At 34.8% G+C, this 26,798-nt stretch overlaps 1 protein-coding gene and 1 long non-coding RNA gene across 5 annotated transcripts in view; both read right to left on the bottom strand.

Moving 5' to 3' along the window:
- Nucleotides 1-1,623: 1,623 nt before the first annotated feature.
- On the bottom strand, nucleotides 1,624-11,903 carry LOC106073419 (uncharacterized). 3 transcript variants are annotated; one of them, XR_008778292.1, is made up of 7 exons: nucleotides 11,817-11,903; nucleotides 9,537-9,625; nucleotides 7,815-8,220; nucleotides 6,542-6,759; nucleotides 5,740-5,879; nucleotides 5,133-5,168; nucleotides 1,624-2,185 (listed from the first exon to the last, which is right to left on the bottom strand). It is a non-coding gene; the product is annotated as an uncharacterized LOC106073419 (long non-coding RNA). The 3 variants fall into 3 exon arrangements; XR_008778294.1 differs by lacking the exon at nucleotides 11,817-11,903 and adding an exon at nucleotides 10,180-10,247; XR_008778293.1 differs by lacking the exon at nucleotides 11,817-11,903 and having other exon boundaries at nucleotides 1,624-1,696; nucleotides 2,023-2,185; nucleotides 9,537-9,842.
- Nucleotides 11,904-17,600: 5,697 nt separating this feature from the next.
- LOC106052401 (uncharacterized) overlaps nucleotides 17,601-26,798 on the bottom strand; it is a 31,842-nt gene continuing 22,644 nt past the window's right edge. The window contains exons 5-8 of one of the 2 annotated variants that reach the window (XM_056033947.1): nucleotides 26,228-26,381; nucleotides 21,183-21,271; nucleotides 20,826-20,875; nucleotides 17,601-18,826 (exon numbers count right to left, since the gene is read on the bottom strand). In XM_056033947.1, coding sequence (XP_055889922.1) covers nucleotides 18,779-18,826; nucleotides 20,826-20,875; nucleotides 21,183-21,271; nucleotides 26,228-26,381 — 341 coding nt within the window. In that variant the 3' untranslated portion in view covers nucleotides 17,601-18,778. The other variant, XM_056033948.1, reaches the window with a different exon arrangement.

Below are 26,798 nucleotides of genomic sequence, written 5' to 3' on the forward strand. Positions count from 1 at the left end.
TGATCCGCTGGTAGATGAAGTGGAGCTTATTGAAACTATTCAGAACTATGCTCACAAAGTCTTCCAAATGGACGGGAAGAAACTGTCTCACTACACCATTTGACTCCGAGAGGCGACTCATCTCCCGCATTACATGATTTCGCTCCGAGATAGGTTGAGACATCTTCTAAGGTCTCTCAACATCAACTGGCTCCTGGTAACACTAAGATATCGCCGGTGTTCCAAACACTCAGTAGCTTCTAGGGGTGACAAGGGGACACCTGCAGAGAACATGATTCCACCTGCTATAAGAACAGAGGAAAACACCAGTATAAAAAAAACACCAAACATGCTTCGATTTTTGTGAAAAGATCCGATACTACCGAATAAAATTCCAACTCTGATTATAAAAAAAAGGTCAAAATTAATATTTAGATTTGGTCAATCTTATCATTTTTCTATGAAGATAATGACCTTGAACCTGATAAAACGTAGACAGTGAAAGTTGTAGATGTTTCAAAGACATCTTAGAAAGAGTATATTTAATTTATTAATAACAACACTACAAAAAATAAAAAAAATAAAAAAAACTATTCATCGTCAAATTCACCAATCACAATGAAGTGTTTACAGACATATCCCGTTCTGTCTGAGTGTTTGTTGTTTTTCACTTCACAATTTTTCATAGCATATCTTTGCAAAACTATGTTTCTACCCTGTTAGTTATCAGTTGTCATATTATATAAATATGACATTCGTTGTGATTTTTCAAGCACCGCCCCTCGAACTCTTGGTCTGGTGAAACATAAACAAACTCAACCTTGCACTGACGTTAGCTTGTCGGCACTAAGTGTCATAACAATTTTGAGCAATGTAGTTTATAGTTGCTGGAACTTGAATCCATCTTCCTCCGTACTTTTCAAATTATCATATAAGTCTATGAATGAATACATGAGATTCGTTAAGCTATAAAGTTCATTTATTTACAATTTAATTATGTGAAGAAATATTTATTGGAGAAAATTTGATTACGTATTGTTTTGGGTTTGAGCATTGAAGTTTCGGAAATACAAAAAAAACCCAATAAAGTATCCCCTTTCAGACCTTGCGATCTGTAGGGCACAGGACGTAAAGCTAATCTTATCTGTTTCTTTTTGCCAATGGCCAATGAGAGTGTCATGTGTCCAGCACAACGACCAACTAATATCAGGCTTTCATATATCCCAGTCTTCATCGAGATCGAAACCAGGACTTCTCGGTTTGAAAGCCAAGCGCTTTACCACTCAATCACCACATCCCCTCAGCTTTAACAATTCCTATCAGATATTGACGTTGTAATTACGATTTTATAACGTTAGCAAAAGCACTGTTATTTAGGCTTTAAATAAAAAGAATTTTATGGTTTTGGTCGCCGCATAGTTGGGAACAGTAAATAAAGGGGACGGAATTCTGAAAGTGGAGAGCCATTGGTGTTATTGAAAATCTTTTATTTATTAATTTTTTTATTTCCATTCGTTGAGTTGATGACTAGATCTAGGACCTTCTAAAGCTCAGTGCATTTTTTCATAAGCTAGTCCTGATTTATTTGTTGCTGTTTTTTTAACAAGGTTAACACACTTTGTAGTAACGCTGTAACTATGAGAATTGACATTTTGGCATTTCATTTATTTGAAGATCTAAATGATTATAAATAAATTATCTATCTTGATCATTCATTCTGAAAACAAAAAATGTAAATAACATGTAAATAAAGTGTGCTTTATTTAAAAAGAAATATATAGGTAACGATAATTATACTATAACATTAAAGGCTAGAATATAAGGTCTACAAAAAAATATATAGATCTAGATTGGTTTGTAAAAATCATGAGCTGGCCTGTCAATAGAAGAACTTGATTGTGTGAAGCTCACTATGACTTTTTGAAATAAAGAAGCATTAAACGAATAAATGATTAATTAATGATTATCAATCAGTTTCATTAGGGGGGAAATTATTTTTTTTTAAATATTTATATCTTACTTGTTTAAGTTTAAAATACTTACAAAACGTAATAATTAAAGTAGTGAATTTAAGTAGTTATGCTGAAATGTACAGCCACTATTGACAGCCCTATAACAGTCACCATGTATGAAGAAAGCTTGGATAACATCTCCACAGAAGAATTCACTGGAATGGTCGTGGTCTTAATGTCATGTGTTATCTCATCTATTGGAAATTGTCACGATAAACTTAACATTGTCAAAAAGTTCAAAATAAACTTCAATATAAACACAAACTCAAAAATCGCCCCCCCCACCCAAAGTAGTCCACTCAAGCAGATTTTACCATGAATATCAGAAGCTATGAACTACAAACTATAAACAACCATGTGTCCATTCATACAAAAAGAAGAGACGTGTGCGTATCGAAAGTGTTTACCGATATTACTTTATTTTTAGAAGAGGATATACCAATGTTTTTACTAGTATAGCATAGTCAATAATCATATGTATCCCATAAAGATACCTGTAATAAGAAATAAAGGAACACTGAAGAGTAACCTAAAACAAGGCTTTATTAAACTAGAACGACACATGAACTGGCGAAAGAGACTTGGACAGTAGCACACTAAATCAATGTTGTGAACACATTCTCACGACGTTACACAAACATAAACAAATAGCAACTATTTCACCACAATACCATTATTAAGATATGGTTCAGTGTGAGCTTGGCCTCACTGATGTTATTGAATGATTACCTAAATTGTGCTTTTGTAAAGCAGAGCCGGTCCTACAAAACGCGGGGCCCTATGCGAAACGGATTGCGCGGGGCAAAAGCTGGGTTGTGATAAGGATAATAAGTGAAAATTAAGAATTTATATTAGAAAATAAATTCGTATTTGCATTTTATTCATACATTACTAAATATAAATTCACGGTCAAATTAACTTTACGAGCCAGTAGATAGTAGTTTTCCAACAAAAAAAAAACCATAAACATTTAGATCTGCCTTTTAGATTTACTATCGACTAGCAAAATATCGCTTTTTTTAAAAAGAGATTGAAATAGATTTAGATCTACATTTGTATGTCAAAGACTAAAAAAGTAAATTAAGTATTTGAGTTTCTTGTTGTTGTTAAAATTCGCCTAATTATTATATTTTATAAAATGAAAGCTGACAAGAGATTTGCATCAGTTTTCAGAAGATTTAAAATAATTTCCGGAGATTTGCATGACTTTTTCGTATATTTTAGAATTTCAGGAGAATTCCAGGAACTCTTTAATAGTAAATTAAAATGGTTTAAATCTCTCTATCCTAACTGACGATACCAACGTTGATTTGAACCTATTAAATTAAATTAATTTTTGGTTTTATAAACTTTAATTTGTGTTATATAAAAAGAGTGTTATATACTTTCTTCTATAATTATATACATAATATAACATTTCCTGATTACAAAAAAGGTATTGAAGTTTAATCATTACAGGGGTAGCGAAACACAAATGAGCAAAATGAATGATTCCATCAGAACGTGGAAAATAATTACGGAAAGAAAGAGTTAATTTAATAATTTACACCTAGAATTCGAGAGGGGCCTATGAAATTGCGGGTCCCACTGCGGCCGCATAGGTTGCAGTGGCCTAAGACCGTCCTTGTTGAAAAGGATCAATCTCTCATTCAAGGAATAAAGACTTTCCATTTTTGTTAAGTGTGTCAATAAATACAATAAAAATAAATGGGACGGACAGACAGACAGACGACACAAAATGATTAGCGACTATTTCACTTTCGGAGCCGCTAAAAATACAAAGTTTGTTCCACGATGTCTTTAATATCTAGAAACTAACGATAAGCAATCAGCCTAATGCTGGCTTTTCTTTATGCTGAACCGCTCTGAGGTTATCTCAAATTTTTTGAGTTGTGTAATACTCGACATCTTATCTTGGATCTAAAATGTTATCACCATATACACCAACGTGTACTATTGAAAGTAACAGTCTTTAGATGACAAGTGCACCACCCTTTTAAGGAAGTGTCAAGATAACATAAAGAAAATTTGATCTATAATCGTTATAACAGTTGCCGCTGATATTTTAGAAGAAATTCAACTTGCTATTATATAGGCATCTTTTCTAATTACAAATTACAACGCCAATAGTGCGCTTTGGTCAAATCTCTTGTGTAGACCAGTGGAAAGAGGGTGGGGGTATCTGGGAGAAGTTTTTCGTGCTGCCTTAGGCGCTCAGCAAACCTAACAAGAGCCCCCTTGATAGGGTGCCACGCATTCCACTATTATAACAGAACCTCATTAATTCTTTTGGAATAATTAGATCGACCAAGATGAAAAAAAAATCTTGAACATCTTTCTAGCCTGGCATTATGTTTTGGCAGAAGGCAAACTGACATTTAGATGTAGTTAAGATAATTCTCAACTGTTGGCCTACATATCCCATATCTGAATTTAACTTAATGTTATCAAACGAGACCTCAAAGCAGTGGACGTCAATGTTGGTAATACATAGCTTTAGTCTCACAATGAGAAGAGAGAAGGGGACAAAGAATACTTCAACAGCGACATGGAAGAAAGGTGAACCATACAAAATAACCGAAATCTAAAAAAAATATGCTAAAAAAAAATGGAATTAGATCTTTATAGAAGAACTCCACATTTACAGACGTATATCTCAATACTGTAAGATTTATTTCTATTCCCGATATATGACAAATTTAATTAACTACCACTACTGAAATAAATAATTGTTTACTTTTTTTTTAAACTCATGTTTTGTTAGAAACAATGAATAATTGTGCGAAGTTTCAACATAATCCGAGAGTTGGAAGTGGGAAAAATAACGTGTTCCAAATGTGTACCAGACAGACAGAGTGAGTTGATATAAGTTTAGTACAACTGACTGGCAGCATTATCACCAAAGCAAATACTAACTTAACCTACGTTTTGTGTGGTCTAGACTATCTTTCAAGAATAAGGCTCTACAGTCACTTGAAAAAAAGTACTCTACAACTGAACAGACCAACAATGTAATGTCAAAATTGAATAGCCATGACAATGCGTTGTAAGACATATCATATTCATACTATTCATGTTTTCAATATGTAGCCATATGCCAGTTATATAAAAATCTCATTTGAATTTAGAATTTATACTTACCAAACTCTGGACTACATGAAATGTTCATATCTTCACCTAAAAATATTTTCAAATGCTTTAAAAAATCATGTTTTTATAATTTGTTCTTTTCTTCTAACAAAACTGCTTCATGATTTTCTCAATCAATATATTTTGAGAAGGGAGGCGTGGTGGCTGAGCGGTAGAGCGCTTGGCTTTCGAACCGGAAGTCCCTGATTCGAATCCATGTGAAGAGTGGGATTTTTAATTTCGGAATCTTTGTGCGCCACTGAGTCCACCCTGCTCTAATGGGTACCTGACATTAGTTTGGGAAAAGTAAAGGCGGTTGGTCGTTGTGATGGCCACATGACACCCTAGTTTACCTATGCCACATAAACAGATGACTTTTACATCATCTGCCCTATAGAGCACAAGGTCTGAAAAGGGAACTTAAAAGAAATATTTTGAAACACAAAAGCATTTATCCCCTTCAAGATCTTTGCATTACATTTATATAAATATTTGCATCTATTCCTAACTAGTATGAAATTATTTTCATGGATTTTTTCATTTCGACACACATTTAAAGTATATAGAAACTGAATTTATATTTCATTAAAGCTATAATATCCATTAGATATATTTTTACCTGCAATTTCGATCCATAAACTGTTCGATAGCTGCCATCTTTCTTTAAATGTAAGTATGATATTGATAGAGTACACAAAAAATTCTTTGTGCCCTGCAAGCATCCATATCAACGAATCGCTCTTAAACAGGTCCAGACCTCTACAAGACAAACAAAATGATAAAGGTTTCTCAAAATATAAACACAAACAAAATTTAAAAGAAAATGTGTTCTCACTGAGAAGATAGTTTGATAATGTTTGAGCTAGAGAAATTAGCTTGGCCATAAAATATTAACTATGCGAACATTTAATAGCTTATTTTTAAGTCGGGCTGAGTGGTGTCAATGTGGTAAACTGCTGAAAACCAATAAATCCTGGGTTAAAATCTCGATGAAGACTGGGATTTTTAATTTCAGATTTTTAAGGACACCCTTGTGTCTCCTTACTATAATGGGTACCTGACTTTAGCTGGGGACAGTAAAGTTGGTTGACCGTAGGCCAAAGAAACATGAACTTTACATCATCTGCCCTATAGATCTCAAGGTCTGAAAATGGTTACTTTACTCTATATTACAACGGGCGCCCTTTCTGTGCTAGTCTATATATTTGAAAATATTGTGGGGGCGAAATGAATCAGACAATTATTTAAAAGTCAAAATATTTTGAAACACATTTATCCCCTTCAAGATCTTTGCATTACATTTAAATAAATATTTGCATCTATTCCTAACTAGTATGAAATTATTTTAATGGATTTATTCATTTCGACACACGTTTAAAGTATATAGAAACTGAATTTATATTTCAACTATAATAACCTACACATCGTTGTTTTCCTGATACACTTGTAATTCTTGATGTCAGTCTAACATCAATAGGGTGAACTCTAATACTGTTGTCCAACGACATCACTGAACATGTACAAGATGAAGGTTGCGATCTGGAACTCATCAGTTCTGATGTATTCAATGCTATTATTCTTTTCGTTAATCCATCTAGATTGGCCTCAGAACACATGTCGAGATAAGAATGGCGAGCTTCTGCTAATAAAAACAAGAATAACAAACATGTTTTAAAAGACCATTCCTCCCTTACGAAGCTAAAGACTTTTGAAAGAGAATTTATTTGTAATCATAGTAATAAATGACAATTTTTTTTTTTTAAAAGGACAATTTTGTACCTAGCCTTATCCTACCTCTCGACAAAATCCTGGTCAAGCGAAGGCATAAATCTACTTAGAAAATTAAAGGTTCTTATAAATCTTTTGATTCAGACTTTCAAGACGTTTCGCTAATTCTATTTGTTTATTCAATTCTTTAATAAATTCTTACGGTAATGCCTATTCATGTACGTATGTTCAAGATGTAGAATTCCAAGACCCCCAGACCAATATCAATTTGAAGATTATTACTTTAAAATCATAACAGTAAAACCAGGCACCAGCTACAGCCCAGCGTACTAGTTATTATTTTACAACTTAACTACATTAATTCAAATTTGTAGAAAAATCTTTAGAGCCGATTTCGAGATCCGTGTCCACCCATCCAGGCACTATGAAGAGTTCGCAGGCTGTAAAGAAGAATTGTAAAACAAAAATCTTATAATTAGTTCAATAATATAAAATAGCAATGATTGTACTCTAGGTCCATATGTACTGACGAATATATATATTTGATTATATTTAATAGGACATTGAACTGTTTTATTGAACCAATTGGATCCGTATTAAAAGGTGCGTTTATGTATGTATATCGCGCATATCTCCAGTGTATCCATCCATCCTTTCATCCATCCATCTGTCTGTCTTCCGCTTAGAAATCAAAACCGTTTGATAAATCTTGACAAAACTTGGAATAAATGTTCCTTACATACTGCCGTAGAACCTAAGTTACGTAAAGTAGCTCTACCACAAGCTGAAGACCCAGAGTCCTAGCTATGGATTCTAGGTTTAGATATTCATGTTTTCAATGTAAGATACCTAGTAGGCCCCTCTACTGAGGATACCACCTACTCAATATTATAAGAAATATTCCAGACAAGCTTTACCAAAATGTTTACAACCCTAATTTAGATAGAACAAAGAAATAAAACTTACTTGGAACGCATTCGTAGCTGATGGCCAACAAAGACGTGCTTGGTATGATTGCATTCAAAGAAGACTGGACGTCGGAATACGAAACATTTTGATGTCGATGGACGCTGAAGTTTTGGATTAAAACAAGAAATAATTTCTTTGTCAAGTCTGGATCGGTCCTTTGTAGACATGAAGACTTGATCGTGCTTTTGTAATTAAACCCAGCCAAGGTATCACAGACTTTCAATTGTGTGCATGGTATGTACAGGTAGAAATCAGTAATAAGAAGATAATCATGTAAGGTGCATCCTCCTTGTATGTCATACATTGGGTTATCTCTCTTGTCCCCATGAATGCAAAGCAACATTGATTGTGTGCTGAATTTTTTTGAAGTCCTCCAAACAGTTTTGAGGAAAAAAGGAGCTGCCTGTATATATAATAAACAGTAATAAAAGGCTCATTTAATGAATTTATGAGTCATTCCGTCATTCCCTTGTCTTTCAATCACACATACAGACTACTTCACTCTTTCCCTTTCTTCGTATGACTTTCTTTTTAAAATACATTTTATTTGTCTTTCTTTCTCTTTTTCTTTCTTGCTTTTCACTGAATTTCTATAATTCTCTCTTTCTTACAGTATTTGTGAAAAAAAGGTTGCTTATTTAAATTATATGTTCTTCATATTGATACTCTGACTAATGCTTATAATATTTCATCGCATATTGTAATCTACATTCCACTACCAGTAAATATCAAGTGGAATGGTAGGGGTGCTTGTTTTTGTTTCCATTCTACCGCCATCACAGGATTTACAAAAAAAAAATAGTCTCATGTAATGTGAGAATTTCAGTCAAAAATGTTACAACTTTGACATTTAATTCTCATAAATAGCTATAAAATACTCTACTCTTTTTTGTAATATTTTCAATTTAGAATTTAGTCATACAAGAAGTTGCAAAGGGAAAAGATAGTCTCTAGAAATGTAAAATGCCACAGATAATTTAGAAGCCTTTAAGTGGTAGTTGAACATAAGAGACATGATTTTAACCCTATTTATTCAATGTTTTTATGTTTAAATTGCTTAAAGTACAAGTGATATGATTTTTTTTCGAAAGACTCCATGTATTTCCCCCTCCCCCATTTTGTTTCTCATACCTGTTACTCAGACTTTAAAAAAAAAAAATTAAAATAATTTTGTAACTTACACATGGAGGCGCGGTGTATGAGTGGTAAAGTACCTGGCTTCCGAACCTGGGTTCCTGGATTCAAATGTCGATAAAGACTTGGATTTCGAATTTCGGGATCTTTAGGGCGGCTCTGAGTCCACCCAGCTCTTATAGGTACCTGATATTAGTTGTCGAAAAGTAAAGACGGTTTGTCGTTGTGCTGGCCACGTGACATTAACCGTGGGCCACAGAAACAGATGACCTTTACATCATCTGCCCTTTAAATCAAAAGGTCTGAAAGGAACTACTACCTGCTTATAACATGTATTGCATAAAATCAACTTCCTTGGTCAATTTTACTTAATATGAAGCATTATTTTAAACATCTATGATACGTATTCAACATAGATATAGAACAGAAGAAAATGTTGCCTTAAGTTATGGTATACGTTCACAATAAATAACTATGTGAAACTTCGTTACGTCAGTGAGATGAATACAAAAATATTGACTACGCCTCTTGATTTAATTGGTGAAAAGGGAAGATGCCTGACTATTACTTTTAAGTGTCACTTACCCAACACAAGTGTAAGTCCGATAGTTACAGCTTCTACGGCAAGGCCATTGAATTGTTTCCACATCTTGACGTAAAACAAACTGTTGTTTCTGAAGAATTGACATTTTTTTTTTTAGAATTACTGGAATAGTGATGAACACATCAAGATCAATGCAACCACTTTGGCCTGTTAAGCAGTACACATTTTAATTATTACATAATGTAATATGCAGAAATATAAATATATAATTGAATGTATGGCCCGCATAGAAATCTTGATACAAATTGGCATAAAAGTTCCTTAGAACATGGTGGATACAAAAATGTACGATTAATATCCAGCCTACAACTTGAGGACCCTAAAATAAAAAAAAAAAATAAGAAACCGAAATTTATGTATATCTTTCAATAAATCGGGTAACCCTATTTTCACAGTATTTTGTAATCGATAAGATTAAGTCAGCTAAACGGATAAACCCACTCTCACAAGCTACTTTTATCTTCATGGCAAAACTTAAAAATTTGAAGGGAACATTCGCCATGTTTTACATAAATTATTATTAATCCAATGCACTAGGTCATTAATACCCTAAGACCCGCGGGTCATATCCGGCTAGTCTTTCATAAATCAAACACAAATAAACGAAACATTAATATTCTATACCTTCTGACACCATTAACCTGTACATCTTCACCTTCGCTCTTGTATTTCTTTAACTTTTTTTTTTTCTTTTGAAAATAAGAAACTCTATGAACATGAACGTGGCCCTTAAAGTGAATATGTCGAAAATGAGTATGTTGAAAATGAGAATGTTGAAAATGAGTATGTTGAAAATGAGTATGTTGAAAATGAGTATGTTGAAAATGAGTATGTTGAAAATGAGCATGTTGAAAATGAGTATGTTGAAAATGAGTATGTTGAAAATGAGTATGTTGAAAATGAGTATGTTGAAAATGAGCATGTTGAAAATGAGTATGTTGAAAATGAGCATGTTGAAAATGAGTATGTTGAAAATGAGTATGTTGAAAATGAGCATGTTGAAAATGTCGAAAATGAGAATGTCGAAAATGAGTATGTTGAAAATGAGCATGTTGAAAATGAGTATGTTGAAAATGAGTATGTTGAAAATGAGCATGTTGAAAATGAGTATGTCGAAAATGAGTATGTTGAAAATGAGCATGTTGAAAATGTCGAAAATGAGAATGTTGAAAAAGAGTATGTTGAAAATGAGTATGTTGAAAATGTCGAAAATGAGAATGTCGAAAATGAGTATGTTGAAAATGAGAATGTCGAAAATGAGTATGTTGAAAATGAGCATGTTGAAAATGTCGAAAATGAGTATGTTGAAAATGAGAATGTTGAAAATGAGCATGTTGAAAATGAGCATGTTGAAAATGTCGAAAATGAGAATGTCGAAAATGTCGAAAATGAGTATGTTGAAAAGAAAAAGAGTATGTTGAAAATTAGTATGTTGAAAATGAGTATGTTGAAAATGAGTATGTTGAAAATGAGAATGTTGAAAAGAAAATGAGTTTGTCGAAAAGAAAAAATATTTGTTGAAAATGAGTATGTTGAAAATGAGTATGTTGAAAATGAGAATGTTGAAAAGAAAATGAGTATGTCAAAAAGAAAAAGAGTATGTTGAAAATGAGTATGTTGAAAATGAGAATGCTGAAAAGAAAATGAGTATGTCGAAAAGAAAATGAGTATGTTGAAAAAGAGTAAGTTGAAAATGAGTATGTTGAAAATGAGTATGTTGAAAATGAGTATGTTGAGAGGAAAATTAGTATGTTGAAAAGAAAATGAGTATGTCGAAAATGAGTATGTTGAAAATTAGTATGTTGAGAGGAAAATTAGTATGTTGAAAAGAAAATGAGTATGTCGAAAATGAGTATGTCGAAAATGAGTATGTTGAAAATTAGTATGTTGAAAATTAGTATGTTGAAAATTAGTATGTTGAAAATTAGTATGTTGAAAATTAGTATGTTGAAAATTAGTATGTTGAAAATTAGTATGTTGAAAATTAGTATGTTGAAAATTAGTATGTTGAAAATTAGTATGTTGAAAATTAGTATGTTGAAAATTAGTATGTTGAAAATTAGTATGGCAATTAAAATAAAAATGTCTATGAAGATGATTGTATCGATCGATAAGAAAATCGTTTTTTTCATTCGCCATCAAAATTTCTTTCCTTTGTGTTGTGCTTTCAATGTGTGTTATGTGATGAAACAATGAACATAATACATTAAAATATCAATGTATATACATATTAAAGGTCTTATAAGTCTATGTATACTTACTAGCAAGAAAAATGATCAACTTTTCCACTCCAAAAGTATAGCGTACACTTGACATTTATAAAAAAAAAAAACTCAAGAGAAGATGACTTATGTCGAAAGATTTGCGTAAAGATACGAGAGAGCTTATATGTGGTCATTGAGGAAGTTAAAGTAGATTTCCAAAAATAGTTTTAGAAACGCAAGGTTGCTGTACAGATGTCACGTGATCACATTCAAAGCTAGTCTGCCATTGAAGGGTACATAAACACAATATACCAAAACGATGTGTGGATCTTATTAAAATTGAAAGTGCATTCATCATGCACGTAGCCAGGATTGTTTCTCTCCCCCCCCCATGCCATATATATCTATACCCAGCGCCTTTTTGTGACGGAACTCAGCAGTACGGCGTACCGGCACATTTTTCAATGTGGGGAAAAATATTACTGTTCTTGTATTTTAACGATTATCATTAACGTATTAGTAGTTAAAAGTTAGGCAATCCAAACTGAATACCGGCAACATTTTTTTTACATAAAAAGCACTGTCCATATCTCTATCTATCTATCTATCTATCTATCTATCTATCTATCTATCTATCTATCTATCTATCTATCTATCTATCTATCTATCTATCTATCTATCTATCTATCTATCTATCTATCTATCTATCTATCTATGTGCGTCTGTGTGTGTTTGTGTACTTAATAAATCTTTATTTCATTCCGCCCTTTTGGAAGAAGTTTATTGTACCCTAGAATACGTTCTTCCTGGAGTTAGTGAAAAGATACCCCGCCTTTGCAAGTTCTCCCAGCGTGGCTCAGCGCACTATTTCCGGTATTTAAAACACATAAAAAGCATATTTAAAGGTATCTACAGTGCATTATCCTGTTATTAAACAATCTTAGTTCAAAACTAAAATCTGTTATTCAGTGCACTTTAATAATGGAGCCCAGCGACTTGTTGAAATTTGTGGCCCCTCCTCGTTACGCTAATGGAATTTAATGACTGTTGATTGCTTTAGATTTTATATCGAGAAGGGAAGTTTTATTGTCAAATCTATCTGTTTGGGGGTTTAAACTAATTTGTTTTACAACAAACTCAACCCCCCTAAGGTACGCTTATAGAATTTGGTGACTGTGGTTTGCTTTAGAATAATATGTAAGATGTTTTTTTAACATCAAAACTATCTGTAAGGGAAAGGGGTTAAACTGAGAACCATCTTGAAGAGTTTTAAACACAAAGCTGTATGGCTGCCTGGTCGTGCGGTTTGCTCACAGGACTGTCGTTTGGACTTATCGATGCCCCGGTTTCAAACCCTGCCCCCTCCCATCCTCGTCGTGTTGAGGGGGGGGGGGGGTTGGACTAGGAAGTAAATTATCTTCGAGTCTAAAGGAACATCCAAAACATGTAAAACATTTTACAAACATTTTAAAGTCCTCTGGAGAGGTTGGGGGGAGGGGGTTAAACTCAAAACACCCCTTGGCTACGATCATAAAGTGATATTAGATTATAGACACTGCAGTGTCGTGATGAGTATCTATCTATGAGTGTCTAAAAACAAATCGTTTAATTTATAAAATTAATTATGCAAGAGATTTTTTCAAAAAATACACCAATTCTAAAACAATTACGTAAATCTAAGGGAGGCAATGTTATAATATGTTAACAAAGAAAGACAGTACTATATGTATCTGAGTGTGACAGACGGACATTTTGTACAAACCTAATAGCGGCTTTTCCCCTTGCGGGGGCCGCTAAATAGATGAAATTTCGCCGGGAAGTCACTTGGAACGTTTGAAAAAGCTCACGCCTTAGCGTGGCGCCTCCGTGGAAACGTCCGCCTGGGGAATCGGATAGGTTAAGATCGAGAGCAAACATGCAGATGATGAGAATGGAAGAAAGGCCTGCTAATCCAGTCCCATCCTTTGCACCGTTCCTCAGACTTTCTTCACTTTCTATTAACTTAACGTCTGACGATCTAGTTTCCTATTTCTCTGTTAAGCACGAGATAACTAATTTTATAATGAAGTCCATAATATAACATCACTTTATTTATACTGATCACAACACTGGAGTATCCATATTCTAACATCACTTTATTTATACTCATCACGACACTGCAGTGTCCATAGTCTAAGATCACTTTATTTATACTCGTCACGACACTGCAGTGTCTATGGTCTAACATCACTTTATTTATACTCGTCACGACACTGCAGTAATAAAGTAATGTTGGACTACGAACTTCATTATACAATTAGTTATGTCGACTCAATAGATAAATAAGAAACTAGATCGTCAGACATTCAAAGTCTGAGGAACGGTGCAAAGGATGGGACTGGATTAGCAGGCCTTTCTTCTATTCTCATCATCTGCATGTTCGCTCTCGACCTTAGCCTTTTTCGATTCCTCAGGTGGACGTTTCCACGGAGGCGCCAAGCTGAGGCAACGGGACCTTTTTCATCCGTTCCAAATGACCTGCCCGGCGATCTCTGTTCTTTTTTACTTCTGTCACTATAGGTAGGTCTTCATACATGGTAAGTGCGTGCCTTCATCCTGTTAGTTTAGTTCCAATCACTAGGTACTTCCTGCTGCAACAAAGGCGTACGTAGCTGTTTCAGATTTCATTTTTTTGTACTATTTCTTTCTCATTCTTCTTTGCCTGTCTGTGAGATTAAAATTCGTTGGTCGACACACTACAACTTTTTGAAAGCATCTTTTTGCTAATCGCAAATGTTTGGAAATCTTTACTTAAGGTTCATTTCGAATGATCTTCTTCATTTGTTCATGTTCTTCATATTTCTAAGTTTTTTATCCGATATTTCCTGAGATGTATTTGAGATTTTACTTCCATCTTCAAAGCGTTGCTTGTATGATACTTTAGGCATGTCAAACTCATGAAGGTGTATGGGCCACAAAAAAAAACTTACTTTGAACTGAGGGGCCGCAGAAGAAAATTAGTTGCAAAAAAAGCCTACTAGTTTTACGTAAATTAGAAACAATACAATAAAATACAATAATTAATGGCATACCTTGTCCCTTAGCTAAATTTTTAGTACTATAATTACACATTATTTTCTTAGTCCTGATGCTTGACATCTTTTCTGCGATACAAGTATATTAATACCATATTAAAGTTTGTTTGCCACTGACACTTTCATCACTGATGACAAATTTTGATCACATAATCTCGAACGATGAGGTGTTTTGTAGCTTTCATTATGGAAAAGAACTGCCCACAGAGATCAGTGCTTGCAAACATAGCAAGAATTCTAGCTGTAAATTTGAAAAGGTAAATAACTGTAAAATTTGGGCACAACCGAATATACACTAATTTCAACAATGAATCTGACTGCATATCTATCAGCTCTAGTTGCACATTACCAGCAGCATTTTCAGGCGCAAATGAGAATGGAGATACAAACGACGAAAATTCTTGCTCGTATGAAACGAAGTCACGAAAACGTTCATTGAAAGCATCTATTAATGATTCCAGGTGTAGGACATATTTACCAAATGTTGTAGCCGTATTTAATCTTTTTAGTTCCTGACACGTTGTGAAGTGAACAAGATTTTTACTTCATATTTGGTTTATCCACAGTCGTAATTTTGCTTAAAAGCACATCGCATCATCACACGCAGTTGTGACAATTTTGTCTTTGGCGTTGATTGAAACCACTGGCACCAATAAAATTGAGAGCGACTGAAACAAGTCTTATGACATGTGGAACTGTAATTGCTATGCGCAGAATGTTTCTTGGTGAATGGTGCACTGAAAATGAGCAAATTTAAAATTAGCATCAGTCTCTCTTATTTTGCAAGTAGCTTTACATCAAAGCCATTTCATTTCATGGTTGGTGTGTCATTTGTTGTCAGACTAGCAAGCATTACCAATGGTAAATTGTACTGCAATATCACCTCCTGTAATTTCTCAAAAACATCCTCGCTTGTTGTGGTGTTATGCATAGAATATAGCTCAAGTAGCTCCTCATGTATCTTAAAATTCCTGTCGCAGGTCCTGTGCTAGACCCGTTACATCAGTTGACTCATCTAGAGTCAATGAAAAGAATTAAAAATCAGCTTTTTTGACTGACATGTTATTTATTATATCTCTCATAGTGTTCCTAGTTAACGCTATTTCTTTGAATGCTTTTACCTTTTCTGGACAAATTACTTCGGCTTTAACGACTCACTCCTTCATAAAATTATATTCACTAAATGATTTGCAATGGCTTGTAATTTTTTATTAGTTTGACAAAATGTAGCTGGCTTTTACTGCAGGCTCACTCTCGTTGTTCTGTTTAACAAATACTATTTTTCAATTCAAGTAGCTTGTCATCTCTTATTTTCCGGCGTAATAGTTTAACATTATTTTGATAATTTTTAAGGTGGCCAAGCGGGCCGCATGCAAAGTGGTCGCTGGCCGCATGCGGCCCCCGAACGCCATGTTTAACATGCCTGCTCTAGAGTGTCAAAGCTATTAGTGTTGAAGTAAGTTAAGGCGTATCTTAGTGGCTTAGCAAGGGTGGGGGGGAGGGGTAGGTTGTCTAAATTCAAAAGCCCCGTGGCCCCCACTTTATTGGGAACCAAAATGCAAAATGAATGCACTAAATTATTTTTTTTTTACATTAAATATTAAAAATTACGCCGCTGTCATACAATCTTGCTATTCATGGGAATCAAAATATTCTAGACGATGTTATAGATACCTTTACTGTACAAAAAGCATGACGTGGGGCAATATACCATTAAGATTTGTGCATTAGTTTGCCAATAGACAACGATATTATTCATTAAAATAATTTTAATAATTTTTAAAAAAATTTTGTCTATATACTCTGCCAATTGGAATTTGTACCAATATATTTATTAAGTAAATTATCTCATGTCATTATGTCGAATGTCAATCTCCGGGTCCCCAAATTCCTAGCTACACAACTGGTTTGTGTTTGATGTAGGCTTTGAAATTTCTATGTTGGTCAAGCGGACAATTAAATTATTATACGAAAAAAGAGATTTAATAGATGGTACTGTTGTAATGTTTGTATTTGTTATAGAAAATTAGTTTTCTTTTTTTTCTAAGTAAGTCATTAGAGACTCAAAGATTTGTTCCTTTTTTTTTTTTAACTATTTGTTTTAAGTAATTAAAGAAGCTACTTCCGGCATTCCTAAATCAGTTATCATTATGTGCCCATTTCAAATTAATAAGAACATACTTTATTTTACTATTTCAAATGTCTTTTAGTCTGAGCTGACCTTAGGCCCGTCTAGCTGTGTTAGAGTCTTTTATGTTTCCAGATTCACAGTAAATTGTTAGGCAGTACTTAATGTTGGCTGTTCCTTTGATTAGAAAAACAAAAAGGCCCACTTTAAGACCTTGCAATCTATGAGGCAGACAAAGCCGAGATAGCAGCGTTAGGAGAAAGTGGAAGTACAGAAACTTTTAAAATAATGTCTAGAAAAGAGAGTGAGAGACTAGACATGGATATGGAGACAGCAGGGAAAAAAGAAGTGAAAAAGTTTGCTATTAGAGAGAAAAGAAAAATTAAAGGTTGCCGACAAAAAAAAAACTTAGCTTTGGAAATGGAAAAGGCGGAGACAACTTGTTATGAACAACGTAAATGAATAATGATTATGCTAAAGTGAACTTTAATACTTCAAAACCTTAACTCATAAAGAGCCTTTGTTTTGTAGCTGCTTGGAATAAAATCGCTAATCATTCACTTAAATAAATTAGGAATCAGCTAGTTAAATCAATAAGTGTAAAAATATAAGAAATAAAGTAAAAAGAACTATATTAAATCAACTTTAAAGTTTAATTTCAACCACAACTCAAAATCAGTTACGCTGCTAATTAAAAGAAAAAAAACAACACAACCTGTATTCATTCATTACGAGTAAATAATTATAACACACGAGGCAATAACAAAATGTGAAAAAAACTTTGTAACATACTGAGATGGATGGACCATCTTAAGTTTGCATGTATTAGTAATTGTTGCTTTAAATACATCGGATCCCACTTAGAATAATTCATTATTAGACTATGTTTATTATTCTTTCTTTCCTTTATGCTTATTCAATTTCCTATAAGTATATTCAAGTAAAAATTAGTCTTTTCAAACCCTTTAACCTTAGATATTGTAAACTTAAATAAAAAAAAAAAATAATGTTAATACTGCACTTTCAAGAAACGTATGGGGACTACTCTAACCCTGACCCTTACTTACCTTTAAAAATAGCAATAAACACTTAAGAGTTGGCAAGTACCTAAAGAAGGATAATCTTATGTTTGTCCTTAGTTCAAAAACCTTTTGTCATCGCATAAAATAAATTACACATTTGTAAGATGCATTTATTCTATTTAAATTATTATAATTTGTAGCCGAATATTACCCTCTGTCTGCGGTTCTTGATTTGCGTATAACTGATCTAGGCATTTATCTCGTGCATTATAAACAATAAAACAATGTTATTTTTGCATTATATTGTATAATACCCTCCTTACTTCTTACTTTGTACTCTCTATATTACATATGGAATTATAATGTATGTTTGTTGAGTGGTAAACTAATGCTACTGTTTCTTTTTTTATGTATTAATCAAAGCATAGCATAAATACGTAGAAACTGAATTACATAAATGGATGAAATGTCAAAGATTTTATAGTAATACAATTCATTGAAAGTGCGTGCAGGCCAATTTTGTTATTATTCAATTCATTGATTGGAAGAAAGTAAAAATACAGTATAAAGAATATATTTCAACCTAATAAAATAACTTTAGACATACACTCTAACTCAGGCAACTGAAATAAAAAGTTCCTAGTTACAAAGCTCTCTATATATGTTTTATCTTATGAGTTTTTCCACTGGTTGATTTAAAATGTTAGGGTTGAACAGTTAACACGTCGGCATAAGTTCTCTCTAGGTCTAGAGCTTTCGAAACGATGTCCTATGGAACAACATAGGACTCAGGGCTTAGCTTACAGTACTGTAGTAGTGCTGGACGGTCTCTTCTTGCTGTTGCTGGGTGTGACAAGTCGGATTAAGATATTTGGCCGTTTTGGGTGTCTAGGGGATTTTATAGTTTGAGAATCCTTACTTGCACATATAAACTACAAGCACAGCCTTATAATGCAGGCAACAAATACTATATTTAGATGTAAAATTATGTACAGTTTATTATACAAAGGATAGTTAAAAGGTAAAATGCTGTACAGATGCTAGAATGGGATCTAGCGTATTTACATTAGGAGACTATCATCATCAGATATTAGAACCAAATGGTCTGAGTGTCATTAGGCTGGTTGCTTAGCTTTTGGTCCTGTGCTGCACTGGTGAGACTGGTGTGGCTGGTACTGATGCTGTCTGCTGGTGGGCTGGCGTAGTGGATCCAGGCTCCGTGTGCAGTCCAACTTGTATGGTTGCAGAGCTAAGCTGCGTCTACCAATCAGTTAAGCCAGTGACGAGTCTGTGGCTAGCGTTGTTACTTGGACTCTTGAAGGATGAGTAGGTCTGATGTCTACAGATCTGGTGCCAGCAAATCTGCTATCAGCTTTAGGTTGCTAAAATTTCAGGCAGATGTAGCCTATAGATAAAAGCTGCAACGATATGATGTATGCGTCGGTTTAGCCATAATGATAACACTGGCAGGTAGATGCCTTTCCGTGGAGGACATCTTCAGACTGATGTGGAGAAACTATAATCTAGTTTCATAAACATCAAAGGGAACTAACCAATGAATATACTGTCCCATCAAGGGAGATAACAATAATAATGGGGACTCCCATAAAGGGAAATAACAAACAGTAATAAGTGATATATGATAAGTAATACAAGTGTCGTTCACCAATCACGGTGAGTAGCAAGTACCTACATCGCTTAGATAAATGAGATGAAAGGGGAAGGGGAGATCAACGTCTGATACTCGCCCGTGCTCTCACATAAGTAAACATAGAGCATAAGTAAATGCATACTCAGTAATAAGACATGTTTACATAAGTGTCTTGATAATTCCCTGCCAAGGAATTAATCAATGATAATACATTGAGGGCTCGTGCCGAGCGCTAATATATCCGAGTTAAATTAATAATAGTTAAAGAGCCAAATACATCTGGTAAGAATTGTTAATAAACTCTAGTCCAGCTGGTTTGAACATTTAGCCACAAAAGTCATGATATAAAATATAAGTATACAGTAATCTACTTACATTATCCATGATAAGAATACACAAATATGTACACAAATAAGGTAGTAATAAATGCACAAATATATATATACATTACTAAGTAAAATGGTTCTCAAGCACTTTACTAAGTTACATACCACCAATCCAAAGTGAAATAAGGGAGTGAAAATAGTCTAGAGCTTAAGCAAGAGATAGATGTGCTCCCTCTGGGCTCTCCAGCGTGAATGAGATCGGACGATGAAGTTTGTCCATATACACGTGGATAGCCAATGGGGGGGGGTGAGTGGCGGGAGATAGGTGCAAAGGTGGTCTAGACTATTTGACGTCTTTGACAAAAGGGGTCCACGCTTGACCGTGACGAGAGTTTCCGGGAGATAGACATTGCGCGAGGGCGCGAGTTGAAAGCCCAGGAAATCAGCCAAGGTGGTCAGGTGGATTATGAAGGGGAGATTATCAGAGCTGGGTACATCAATGGAGATTATACCTTGATAAAGGCTAGTGCCAGACGAACAGCGTTGCCCGAGGCGTTGAGTTGAATGGGCACTTTGAAGTGACCCGCCGCTCCCAACAAGGGGGGGGGGGCCAACGGATGTTTGCCAAGATAGGAAAAGGGGAGCGTACTCTTGTCAAGAGTCTAGTGTGGCACGTGTCAAGGTGGGGATAGTAAAATGTGACATCGCTGCCAAAGGGGGTGGGGTTGGATTGGAGGGGTGGTGGCTGTGTTTTTAGCGCTTGATTGGCTAAATTAATAAAATTGATGATTAATAGCGAGTAAATAAATTAATTAAATGCTTAGACCTGAGTGATACCTCGAGTGAGCTAAAACGGTTCGTCACACTGGGTAGCAGAAGACTGTCCTGATCCACCTGTCCAGCCGGTAGATGTCGCTGTAAAAGAAATGAAAACGTAACACACACAAAAAGAGAGAAAGAAAAACAAATAGATTAATTAAGCTAGCGCAAGAGTAACATTTTAAATTTAATGAAAAAACATATGTGTAAAATGTGAAAGCATGTTTCTCAAAAATGACATTAAACTTACAATTTACTTCTGCAAAAAAAAAAAAAAAAATAAGTAAATGGATAAAATAAAATAACATTAAAATAAACACTGAACGCAAAAGATCCAAAAAACATGTACTTTCTAAATTACTTTATCTGGCTTCAAAGTAATAAAACAACAACATTGACTAACCCTGCGGTATCTGATAGTTTGACGCATCATTCATGAGAGAATCTAAATGATCGTAATTAGATCTAGATTCTTGAGCAAGTCTTTCCCTTCTGGAAGAAAGTAAAATACAGTGTAACAGTATAGTTCCTTAGATACAACCATTATACAGCCAATACACTCTCACACTAATTGTTCCCCATTTATTGTAGTCCTTAAATATAATCTCTGATCTTATCCGGCTTCTCAGCTCAATATCGAAACACTTAATTGGTTCTGTGTTGCTTTTTTTCGATGGAAATTTGTTTTTCACACATAGCATTATGGACATAGACTTTTGACAAGTGAATTCTATTATCCTTTATCTCTACTCAAAACAACAACAAAAACAACAAAACAACACATTTTCCATACATTTATTTAAATTGGATTTTATAACCTTGAACATTACTTTATAGTTGGATGGTTAGGATGGCTGCCTGGTCGTGCGGTTTGCACGCTGGACTGTCGTTCGGACTTAACGATGGTCCCGGGTTCAAACCCTGCCCGCTCCCATCCCCCGTCGTCCTGCGGGAGGTTTGGACTAGGAAGTAATTATCTTCAACTCTGAAGGAACATCCGAAATAAGTAAAACATTTTACAAACATAGTTGACCATTTAGTTATCTTATCTTCTTATCTTATATAATACAGACGTTACTTCAAAAAAGAAGATGATTACGTCCTACGCGTCCTGCATTTAGTCATGCATATTAACCAATGACTTAAATTCTGCCAAGTCACTGGTTTTCCTGGCTAGGCCAGGCAACCCATTCCATGCTCTAATACACTAGGGAAGAAGGAGTATTTGTACAAATTTGTCTTAGCATATGTGACGGTGAATGTGCCTTTATCTTTGTGTCTTTCAGAGTATTTTATTAAATTTTGTTTTTTTATTATGGTTCAGTGTTTTATGTATGATTGCTACTTTACTTTTGAGCCTTCTGTCCTGAAGGCTTTCTAAATTTAGTGATTTTACTAAAGGTGTTACTCTAGTCAAATGTGAATATTCGTTTGTTATGAATCTCACTGCTCTATTTTGTTCTATATATTATGCAATCTTCTGCAAATAATCTGACTTTTGTTACTGAAGTAATGCAATTTGGTAAATCATTTATGTAAATTAAAAATAGTAGTGGACCCAAGACTGTTCCTTGAGGTACACCTTAGTTTACTGTTATCGGTGTTAATTTAGAGCCATTTATTATTACAGTTTGTTCTCTCCTTATCAGAAAATCTTTAATCCACTGATGCAATGGACCATTAATGCCGAAATATTTTTATTTTTTAAGCAAACCATGGTGGTGAACTTTGTCAAAAGCCTTGGGAAAATCTAGTAAGATAGCATCTATTTGTTCATTATTATCTAAACCTTTTGAAAAATCATCAATTGGTCCTATTAGTTGTGTTTCACATGATCTATTTTTTCTAAGGCCATGTTGGTATGGGGTGAGGACATTATGGTTGTCTAAGTGGTTTATGATGTTGCTACATATTATGTGTTCTAGGATTTTACATGTGATGCTGGTAAGTGATATTGGTCTGTAGTTTCCTGGGTCAGATTTGTCTCCTTTTTTTTAATAGGGGGGGGGTGACATTTGCTTCTTTCCAGTCCTTTGGTACTCTGCCCTGGTTAAGTGAAGCCTGAAAGAGTATTTTGAACACTGGGGCTAGCTCATTGCTTAGTTCTTTGAGTAATCTAGCTGGAGTACCATCAGGTCCAGACGCTTTATTTGGTTTGGTGTTGGCTAATAGTTTTTGGATTCCATTTTCTTGTACTACTATATCTTCTATGTTGTCTACTTGGTTCAAATTAAGTAATATGTCCTTCTCTCCTGGGGCTGAGAATGCTGATGCAAAGTATTTGTTTAGGATGTTTGCTTTAGCTTCATTATTATTATGTATTATGTTATGTTCATCTTTTAATGGCGCTATGCCTGTTGTTTCCATTTTCTTAGACTTAATGTATGACCATAGGTTTTTGTTGTTATCTTTAGATATTACATTGTTTATGTATTCACTCTGCAGCTGTCTGCTTAGTTTTTGGGTTAGGTGTTTAATTTGTATATACTTTTTGTAAACTCTTTGTGCCTTAGTTTCTTTAAATTTTCTATATAGGTTTTCCTTCTGTTTACAAAGCTTCCTTAGTCTGTTATTAAACCAGCATTTATTTATTTTGTTTGATGTTTATTTAGTTGGTATAGAATTTTCTATAATGCTTTTAAGATGTTTTTTAATGAAATTCCAGAGGTCATCGACTGGTTGATTAATGTCTTTTTCTAATAAGAGTGTTTGTTGAAAGTTTAATGCAGCTTGGAGTAGTTGAGTTAGGTTACATTTATTCCAGAGTAAGATTTTTCTTTTGGGTTTTGTATTGGCTACTGCTTTTATCTGACTGTGTATTTTTATGATCTCATGGTCTGATAAAGCCGTGGAAAATATTATAATTAACTACTAATCCAGGTCTGTTGGTTACGAAAATATCTAATGTGTTGTTTAATCTAGCTGGCTTTTTTGTGTTTATCTATGGTTAGTGTTTTTCCAATTTATATCAGGTAGGTTGAAATCACCCATAATCCAAAAAACTGCATTTTTATTACAGTTTGCTGTTTACACGTGACTTCTTGTTTACCATTTTTCCATCTGAAATAGACTTTAGGTAAATCTAGAATACATATTAATCTACTAGATATAGTCGTAATGCTCAAGAAATTATACAGGTATGTAGTGATCTCAAAAAATATTAATTTGGTATTGTTATTTGCTTTTGTTCATCTTTAAAGTGGAAAGGAAAGAATAACGAAACATTTAAAGTTGGAGAGAAAAACAAATCACGAATGAAGTGGTTTAAAAAAAGATCACCGTTTTAGATTTTATGGTATTAAACAATTAGTATTATAAAAATTATTATAAAAAATGTATTTTTATTTTTTCTTAGGACCAAAGAAAAAATAAAAATAGTTTTCGGATAAAGTAACTTTAAGTTTCAATCTTCAAAGGTCAACAGTTGTTTACTGCACGCTCTAAGTAAAGACTAGTATTTTTTGTTCATACCGCCTCCCTCCAAACTAGTAGTGAGCCAGTCAGTGATCTTGCCAAGGTTTAGGCCTCTCCGATATCTACCTCTTTCTCTCTCTCTCTCTCTCTCTCTTTTTTTCTCTCTCAATAATAATAATAAGGCTTGTCTTCGAGTCCGAATAAAGTATTTCTGTGGCTGCGCAGCCCCAACTGTGACCTACATATTTTGCCAAACACCCAGGGCAAGCATATTCATGTCCTCAGGTGGTCGATTTCGATTTTGTTTTCGTCGTCTGCGTTAGTCCTCTACAGCAGATTTTCTTTTGGTCTGAAATGTGTATCTCGCGGCCTTCGTGAGTGAGCTCCAGTTGTCTCGTTCGGCCAGAAGATTATCAACTTCTCTTGAAAGTGAGGCGTCAATTTACAATATACTACCTAGATATGTGAAGTCGTCTACCACGTTAAGGGGCTGTCCATTTACTGTGACCCTTGGGGCTGTGTATGTTTCATGACGTCTGTTTTCCCGAAGTTTATAGATAGACTGAAAGAGGCGGCAGCGTTTGCAAATTCGTTTACCGCGTTCTAGAGGTCATGTTCTTTGTGAGCTAGCAGGGCGCAATCATCGGCATACAGAAACTCCGTAATGACCATCTTCTTTGTTCTTGTATGGGATAGTAGACGCAGGAGATTTGACCCAGCATTACGCCAAAGAAGATAGCGAATAGAGTAGGGGCAAGTACACAGCCCTGCTTCACGCCATTTTCTATTGGGAAGTGATCAGAAAGGGCACCATTGTGTCTGATCTGACCTCTTTGTCCCATGTGAAGCTGCTTGAGAATGGATAGGAACATAGGTGGGCATCCCAGCCTAGCCAAAATCCTCCACAAACCATCGCGACTGACCGTGTTGAAAGCCTTGGTGAGGTTCACAAAGGCAGCGTACAGGTTTCGGTTCTGCTCTTTGATAAGATAAGACCTCGTCCACTAAAGACTGGTTTAGTCGGTCGAGCAACACTCGTGCAAAGATCTGCCTGCTACTGACAGAAGTGTAATGCCTCGATAGTTGGAGCAGTTAGACTTGTCACCCTTTTTGTATAGGGATATGATTACGGAATCTCGAAGTTCAGGTGTGACCGCGCACTTTTCCCAGCATAGAGCGAACAAGTCTGTTAGCCTCACGTTCAGAGCGACACCACCCATTTAAATTATTTCATCGGGAAGTCCATCTGAGCCAGGTGCCTTATTTTTTTTAGTTTAGATATTGCTGTCTCAATTTCTTCAGATGTCGGTCGGTTGTCGAGCTCCACAATTAAAGTTTTCCTCCGATAAGTGCCTTTTATCACCAAACAGTATACTTTAGTGTTCTGTCCAGCGATTTAGTATGTCTGCCTTGCTGGTAAATAGTGTAGAACTATAGGATGATCTGGTAAGTTGGGCCATAGGCACATCCAAGCGACTCATGGACCAGTGAGTAACTAGAGCCAGCTTAAAGGGATACTTCAGGACGTGACGGCCAATGTCGTGAGATACTGCAGTAAACCCAACAGAGACTAGTTTGATGGGAACAATACATTAATTAATGAACTGCTAATGAATAAGCATAAATACTATCGCTCTGTTCTCGCGAACCCTAATGACAACGCAGCCGGAACTCTCTATAAAGCTTCTTGTCACACTCTGCAGTCAAAGATCAGGGAACTAAAAAATAAGTGGTGGCTTGAGCTGCCGTAAACATGCAGAGACAGGCTGACACTGGTGACACACGCTCTTTCTCTCTCAATATATATATATATATATATATATATATATATATATATATATATATATATATATATACATACATAATTTTGTAATTGTAGCACTATTAGCAGTTACTCCTAACGTGTTCCCATAGCATTACTTTGTATAAACGTATAAATGTTATTTAAACCCTTGTATTCATTTGCGATACGTTATAATAAGAGTACTAGTCATAAAATCTTTTAATGCACAGGTTTCTAGCATAAAAACTTACAGAATCTTGCGATACTTGTAGCAGGCAACTATTGTTGATATGATAAAGCCCACAGCTACCAGACACAACACTACAATAGCCGATATATATTCAGAATGGTCAGAGGACTGATAAGAAACCAATGGAACTATTGCTGTCTTGTTTTCAGCGCTGCCTGTTTCAATGATACATAAACGTTGGCCAAAGCAATTGTAAAACAAAAAGCATACATGTTGGATTTGAGCATGAATACAGTGGCGTAGCTAGGGTGGGGGAGGGGGTCCAAATTTTAAAATCCCCCATGGACCCCACTTGAGGGAGACCCCCAAATGACTGTCAATTTTTTTTTACATTAAATATTAAGCCAATGCCATTTTATCTTGCTATTCATGTTTTTATGAAAATTAGTAACCACACACACATTAGACATATATTTATTTAGTACATTATTTCATGTGATGATGTCGAATGTCAAAATGAGGGGAGTTCAAGCCCCTCCGGCCCACAAATCCCTTGCTACGCCACTCCATAAATACATATGTATGTGTATAAATTTAAACAAGGCCGATTTAAGATAGTGGAGCCCCCATAC

Source organism: Biomphalaria glabrata, chromosome 6 (assembly GCF_947242115.1).
Source record: "Biomphalaria glabrata chromosome 6, xgBioGlab47.1, whole genome shotgun sequence".
Classification (NCBI taxonomy): Eukaryota; Metazoa; Mollusca; class Gastropoda; family Planorbidae; genus Biomphalaria; species Biomphalaria glabrata.